The sequence below is a fragment of the Anneissia japonica genome, unplaced genomic scaffold (genome assembly GCF_011630105.1).
Source record: "Anneissia japonica isolate Jap-2015-1 unplaced genomic scaffold, ASM1163010v1 scaffold165_len1371125_cov188, whole genome shotgun sequence".
In the NCBI taxonomy this organism is placed as follows: domain Eukaryota; kingdom Metazoa; phylum Echinodermata; class Crinoidea; order Comatulida; family Comatulidae; genus Anneissia; species Anneissia japonica.
Genome location: NW_022697648.1, coordinates 964,220 through 972,179, shown reverse-complemented (window position 1 = coordinate 972,179; position 7,960 = coordinate 964,220). Strand labels below are relative to the sequence as shown.

The window sequence follows — 7,960 nt, the reverse complement described above, 5'->3', positions numbered from 1 at the left end:
TCTCTTATACACATCTCGGGCAGCTGCATTCTGAACTCGCTGAAGTAATTTTAAGTTTATTCAAGTATTTTCATGTTTATTCAATATTTTTCACGCTTTAGTGATTATAGCATAATAGAGGACACCAAATATTTTAGCTTAGCTAAAATATTTTGTGTCCTCTATTATCCCCGTGACAGATGGTACCCCCTGTGTATTACCTAACTATCGTTCGATTTAGAAATTATTTCAACATATATAAACACATAGAATGTTGGGTGTCCCGTGACTGATGGTACCCGCTGTGTTATACCTAATTATCGTTCGATTTTAAAAATTATTTTAACATCTATATCTTGTCATTAACATTATATCCAACATCCAAAAAAAAAATTAAAATTATATCGACACATTATTAAAAATACAAGGGGTAACATTCTTTATGGGGACACCTAGAATTTTGGGTTTCTTGAGACAGATGGTACCCCCGTGTTATACCTAATTATCATTCGATTTTAAAAATTATTTCAACATATATAACTTGTCATTAACATTATATCCAACATCCGAAAAAGAAAATTAAAATTATATAAACACATAAATAAAAATACGGGGGGGGGGGGGAAACCATCCTTCACAGGGACACCTAGAATTCTAGGTGCCCCGTGACAGATGGTACCCCCTGTGTTATACCTAATTATCCTTCGCTTTAAAAAATTATTTCGACATATATAACTTGTCATTAACATTATAACAAACTTCCAATAAAGAAAATTAAAATTATATTGACACATAAATAAAAATACAGGGGGCACCATTCTTCCCGGGGAGACCCACTAGTTTTTCTAATCAACTAATAATCAGAGACACGCATTTTGGCATTACGTCACACCTTCGCCGTTGTTGTGGCCATGGAAAATCAGTCTTAACAACTGACCAATCAGAATAGGACAAGGAAGGACGCTCCTGTCCAACAAACACGTACTGTCCATTCAAACACAGTAGGTCTAGGACCTGGCTAAGATTTGTATGCACTTAGGAGAGAATATCTCAACCGTTACAGACTTATGAACCTAGGATTTTTAACTCATTTTTCATGTCTATTTTTTGGTGTCGTCTGGTTTGTGTATTTTGGGACCCCTCTGGAAATAAATCCTGTGTTGGGATTTAGAGGGTTATCCTAGGTATCAACAATGATGACGTGCTTGTTTTTTCTTTTTTGTTTCTCTGTTTATTGTTGTTCCGATTTGTAATGTTTTTCTGTTGATATCGAATAAATCAAATCAAATAAAAAAGAACAACATGGGATGTGTGCCAAAATTTCTATCCAGGGACGAACAGCCCGAAAATGACCACACCCGTTTATAAATTACCACGCCCCCTTTTTCATTAGAAATGTCACTTTAAACAGTAGGCTGTAAATGAACATTATTGAAAACAAGGTTTTTCTTTTAGAAAAGAACACATATGATGAGGGGATCAAATTTCAGAAATCTCATCTATAAAAACAAGTCCCGTTCATATGAAAATTAGCTTTCATAACAATATAGCCATGTCCAGGTCCATCTTAGCAACAATAGGCCTATATCCTAAGGGCCGGGTCTTAGAGGAAACGTCCGGGTCGTGAACCGTTTCACTTTCATGTACAGTATTGTGCTCGCTGCCCACACTCTCTGTGTAGAAAACGGGTATTAAAAATGGCCCACATGCACACTCAATAAAAATGCAAACTAAAATTATTGAAACACAAAAACAATTCACTTTACTCAAAATGGATAGGCCTACTGTATTAATTAAGTTATACTCGTTTTTAATCGAGTAATAAAAAATATCAGCTTAACACAAAATTTATTGCAGTTAACTATGCGCTATCGCCTCGTTTAATTGTCGGTCCAACTTTTTACTTGCTTTTAGGTCCTGCATTTTTTTAGTTTAGAACGGTAGGCCTACAAAAAAGTTATATAGTGAAACATTAACCTTCTCTTTCAGGCTTCAAATACTGGTACCGTCTACAAACGCCTTTGGTCTCAGTATGGTGAGTAGTCGCTCTTCCACTATTTTTTTTTTAACTATAACATTTATATTTGGATATTTCATTCAGCCAGCATTCCCAGGCTTCTATACAATTGTTGAATAATTTTTTATTATTCATTGTTTATTCACAATAACAAGTAATATAGGCCTACTTAATGTAAGACGCACTTAATTGGCTAGTTATAACTTTGATTTTAATCTTTATTTGCTTTCTGTTATACTTCTGTAAATATTGTAAACATATATAAATGGATGAGATTTTCTCATCTTTCTCATCAGTATTCTTGAAAATGATCAAATAGATCGAAACATTGAATTCTCAAAATGTCTGTCTCTTTTCGGAATTACTGTCTTTTTCTTATATTTGGATATAATTATTTATATTTTGTATCATTATTTTACTATATACTTGTATACAGTATTTTACTCGCAGATGACGGAAAGATTAGTTTCTACGCGACTATAGGCCCCTACTTTACATGTACTATAGCACACAAACAGTGACTTTTGAGGTAGCACATGGAGGAAAGAGGGATAAATAGGCGCGTGTATGATAACAGAAATTATCAATCTGTCGCCCTCTGTTGTCTAATATCTTGAGTTGATCGTTCTTACCGTCGATAGTCCTGTCAAATAGAAGTTGAAGTAGCGGCGCTATATAATACGATCTTTGGTTGAAGCAGAAACAGATCACTAGATAGACCTAGATAGGGTCTGCTCAATACTCAGGCCAAATCCAAAAGCAACTTGAAACAATTACAAAATGTTTAGGAGTTGTTGCTATTTTTTACTTAAAGTAAGAGACAGGCTTTTGCAATTAATAATGTGTCAAAGCAAGGCGTTTTTACCTCGCTAAGTAGAGTAGGCCCAGGCTAGCCTAGGCTGGTCTTCAGACTTCAGCGCTAGGGCCTAGCTAGGGGCCTAGGCCTCAGCCTTTTGAGAGGCCTGATATCAGTGATATCGGCCTAGCCTAGGCCCTGATTGTCCTACTAAGCTGTAGAGGGCCTACCACCACACACAGGCAGACTGTAAAATACCGCCTGCAACCATCCTTGAGTTTTACCATAGTTTTTAAAACTAGAGTCTAGGTTTAAGCTAGCCTACATTAAAACATCAGTGGATACTGTTTAATTTAATTAGCATTGCATTAATTAAATGTTAAAAGTGCATAAACTAAATAAATACATATTTTAAAGAAGGATCATGTTTTAATTTGCTTTTTAGGGTACATCAAAACGAGGACTAGAGTTAAGTCGCCATGCATCAGCATCTGCAGCATTATTTCATCCTGTGGTAAGATTTGACTCATAACTTTTAAGTCGATCATAAATTCTTTAGTGTAACCATAGAGCACATATAGAAGTATGTGCCATAAGGAAGAGTAGTGAATAAGGTGCCCCCCCCCAACCCACCTTTTCTAAAAAAGCCCTTTGACCAAGTACTAGAAAAATGTAACTTTATTAAGTCAAAAATAATTTGTATAATCTACAGAACGTAAGGGGATATGTCCACTCATTTGGCCTAGCCATGGACTCAATCCTCTCACATTTAACCCTAATACTAAATCCAGGCTGCTGCCAATGTAATTATTGTCATGGCATCTAAACATCTCTTTGCACTACCTAGCCATCCCCATTCTTAAATCCTAGATCTATCACTGCATATAGCATCAGCAATGCTGTATATAGACCTGGGCAGACCCTGTGCCAACCGTTGTCAGCCGATGTGATTCTATGAAGATAGGGGTCCCAAGTTTCCCGCATTAAGGCGCAGGAGTTTTCCGGTTTATACGGCCTCCCTCACTCCCCCAAGCAAGCGAGGTCGTCCACAGCTCATTTAACCAGATCTCCCCAACTTGAGACTTCTGTGAAGTCCACATCAGATTGTGTTTTTCAATAGGGAACCAGTCAATTCAAGCAGATACCACTTTGAGCCAATGCCTGTTTAAGCGGATTCGAGCAGAATTTACTTCGAGTGGATGCTAGTTTGAGCGGAAAAAGATCCACTTGGGCGAACAAGATCCTGTGTACAAATTACAAATTTTTGAGCTAACGATTTGCATTCGGGCGAGGCTCAAACTTTGGCTGGGAGCCAGGGGAAAATCCCCTGTGGGGCCTAAGTTAATAAAAATTATGATTTATCTTATCACAGTCATTGTTATTCTTTCCACTCGCTTTAAGAAAGTGGGTTTTGAACTATAGACGAATGGTAAATAGTGGGGGAAAATTGGTATGATGTCATTACTGTACTGTTGATGGTCTTGTCACAGGAGCAGATCCATAATTTTTCAAATGGGGGGCTTTTGAATCTACAGTAGTAGTATTTTGAGAATAATGAAGTTTTTTTGTTTTTACTCAATAGAGTGAACCTGCATTGAAAGTGGAGGAAAGACGTACTGTCACAATGATTCCAGGAGATGGAGTCGGACCAGAGCTAATGCAGGCAGTGAGAGAGGTCTTCAAACACATTGGAGCACCGGTAAATTTTGAAGAGTTCCATCTCAGGTAACCAAACATTTGCTATCACTGATTATGACTAACTGCCAACTATAGTTTGGGAAAATACCATTTAGTTTCAACTCAATGAACATTTATTTGGGAAACCTTTTATAAATACAATAATGAAAATGGCCAAGGAGCACACAGAACAAGATAATTTTCTATTGGTGTATACCCCATCCACAAAAGAGCAAAATCAATATCAACAATATCAAGCAATCTGTCAATTACCAGTCAATCGACCAATCATTTAGTCAATAATCCATCAAACAGAACTGATTAGCTAATCAACAAGTCAATTAATTTAATTAATAATAAATTGGATTATGTAATTGACGACAAATCAAGTTTTCCTGTAATTAAAATCATGCTCAATCTATAATCTGAACATACATCAACAACAGACATTTTTTGAAACATATGTTAGACCTTTTTACATACTTTGTCTCAGAAACAATTCCAAATTCTACTTATGTGTAAATCTGCTGATTGCAAGTTGATCTTGCAAATGGTACATTCATTTCATTTTTCTTTCAAAGATTGTGAGAAATATGCCCATTTATATAGACAATGTCTAGGACTTTTCAAGCTCTAAATAATATATTTGATACCTTGACCATGAATTATGGCCCTCTGGTTACTATTATATTAACCATCACAGGGGTCCTGCGTCTCCCGGAAGACGCGAGACCAGGAATTGAGATGGCCTCCCACACTCCCGCAGGAAATTAAAAATCTCTTGGAACTAACCTCTCCTGCAAATTCATTAAATTTACATGTTTTAACTACTGTGTGGTATTATCATTTATCTCCTAGAAGTCAGGTAGTGATAGGCATTAAAAAACGTAACTACCATTATATTTTTGTGCATTTACGTTGTTTCACCTTGAAATGGCTGTTGGGACCCCTGATATTACATGGGGAAAGTCACGGTGGCCACTGAACCATAGAATTATGCATAGGCCAATAGTTTCAAAATACTACTAACTGAATTATCCAGATTTTTTAAAAGTTGCTATGCTTGGGCAGCACTGCAATTTGTTTTTATTTTGGACCTGTCTGAATTAATTAATACAAAATACTTCAAAATACTTATATTCGCTTATTTGTCAGTGAAGTGCAATCACATGGTGCTAGCCTGGATGAAGTCGTAGAGTCACTCAAGCGGAACCGTGTCTGCCTTAAAGGAATCATAAACACCCCGGCTGGTGGTCCAGGAGAGCTGCAAACACTTAACATGAAACTCAGGTAAATTGCTGTAAAGTATTATTAAGCTTTGTCCAGATTATCAAATATTCTGTCAAGAAACTGCTGTATGCCCATATATAGTCATGATGTGCCTATATATGGTGAAGATGTGATGTCATCATGACCATATTTAGGCATGTCACATGTTTTTATCAAATACAATTTGATAGTGTGGACTAGTATGTGGGAGGGAGGGAGGGGAGTAAGGTGCAAAAAGTAACTGTGGACATGAAATAAATAAACTAAATTGATATTAACTATTATTTTCAGACGGGAATTGGATGTTTTTGCAAATGTTGTCCGTTGCAAAACTTTACCGGGTATCAAAAACAGACACAATAATCTGGATGTGGTTGTCATCCGTGAACAAATTGAAGGGGAATACAGCGCTTTGGAACATGAGGTAATTTTTAAAGTTTCTTTCACACTAACAGTACACTCATCTGGACTGAACAATAGGGATCTTTAGATTTCACGACAACGGTAGAGCGTATAACGTACTGACCTCACTAAAAGTCATCTGCGCATGCCAGAACGTTAAGTTCTCCGCATCGCGTGAATTCAAGGACATAATTTGGCCAAATCTACATATGACTTTACGTTTTGCTGATGAATGCTTGTGGATTCCAAACATTAATTGTACAGGAACTCCGTTCCTTTTGTTATGCCCGCCTCCCTACTCACCAGCAATCTGTATACTCTGCATTTCCTTGGATTTTCTTTTTCTTTCAATTTTAATGTTTTAATCTTGCATTGACGTTTTTATTGTATGTCTCTGTGTATATATATATTTTTATGGAGGAAATAAATATAATAATAATAATAGGACGCCCGGTAGGACGGTCATGCATCAGTGGTTGCGTTGTAGCGTTGCATCGTCCATCAAATCAGAGTTATCACCATAAGACTGAAGCTTTGTCCACATACACGTTTTATATGGTTTTATGTTTTTAATAACTGTGATCTGTTTTTATCTATATAATTTATTATGTTGTATTATAACTGGCTGTTGATGTTGTGTATTTTAATGTGGCAAATAACTGATGTTTTTATTTACATAATTTATTATGTTGTATTGTTAACTGGCTGTTGTTTTTGTGTAATTTAATTTGACCAATCACAAAAAGCCTAGGAAAATAAAGCTTGATTATGAATTCTAATCATGCAGCGTGAACATCATGCTAGTTACGACATGGATTAACTAGACTGATGCGACCGGCTGCTGTCATGAACTTATTTATTCCTAGGGCTATTAAATATCATAATTTTAAAGGAGGATTAATTTTTTGTAAATTTGTATGTAATTTTAATATTTAAATGAACTTTTTCATGAAATTTTATGAAATATTTTTTTTTTATATTACGTATTTGTAACAAGCTACTTTTTAAATTTCCATGTACTGTATGAATGAATAGAGTTTTACCTTGCCTTTTCTTGTGTATATCCGGTGTTAGCTGTGCTTTGCGTATCTCCGAACATAGCCTAATCAACCATCATCCGCTGATTTGGTACGTATGTGCGGCTTTGACATAGTTTGAATGTTTGTCTCACCAGAGCGTACCGGGAGTAATAGAATGCTTGAAAGTGATTACAAGAGCAAACAGTAAACGCATTGCAAAGTTTGCATTTGATTATGCAACCAAGCATGATAGAAAGAAAGTAACAGCAGTCCACAAAGCGAACATAATGTAAGTTGAATGCGTGGAGTATTTATTTGGTAGTCTGTGACACATTCAAGGGGAGCCCAGCCACCCCTCCCCCCTCTAACGCCCGTATTCTTAAAACAAACTTTAGTCGAACTTCGAACTAGAACTTCATTTAGTGCTAGTTGCATCTTTAACTTCAATTTGTATTCACAAAAATGTAGTCGAAGTTTTAACTACGACTAAATCAAGTCCTAGTTTTAGTTCAACTGAAGACGACTGGCAAGCCACGACTATCAAACTAACCAATGAAAAGGGCTAACTTTAATAGCAGACGAAATTTTAGAGATCCGGTACCGCGGATGAATATAAAGCTGCCGTCTGTGGTTCAAAAACGTATTTCCTCATAATTCATAATAGAATAATAGACCATCATTCCCTTAATTAATTTTCTATAATAATAACTATATTAGTTGTTAACATATTACAATAGAGAATTTGAATAGACACTGAAAGTTTGCTTTCTTTGGAGAACTATTATAGTTGAGCCCGAGCGA

General features: G+C 36.1%; 1 protein-coding gene across 1 annotated transcript in view; it reads left to right on the top strand.

The window, feature by feature from the left end:
* Positions 1–2,656: 2,656 nt before the first annotated feature.
* LOC117102292 (isocitrate dehydrogenase [NAD] subunit beta, mitochondrial-like) overlaps positions 2,657–7,960 on the top strand; it is an 11,039-nt gene continuing 5,735 nt past the window's right edge. The window contains exons 1-6 of the mRNA XM_033242544.1: positions 2,657–2,809; positions 3,238–3,306; positions 4,375–4,517; positions 5,625–5,759; positions 6,030–6,162; positions 7,315–7,448. Of these exons, the coding sequence (XP_033098435.1) occupies positions 2,777–2,809; positions 3,238–3,306; positions 4,375–4,517; positions 5,625–5,759; positions 6,030–6,162; positions 7,315–7,448 (647 nt within the window). The 5' untranslated portion in view covers positions 2,657–2,776. The remainder of the gene's footprint in view (positions 2,810–3,237; positions 3,307–4,374; positions 4,518–5,624; positions 5,760–6,029; positions 6,163–7,314; positions 7,449–7,960) is intronic.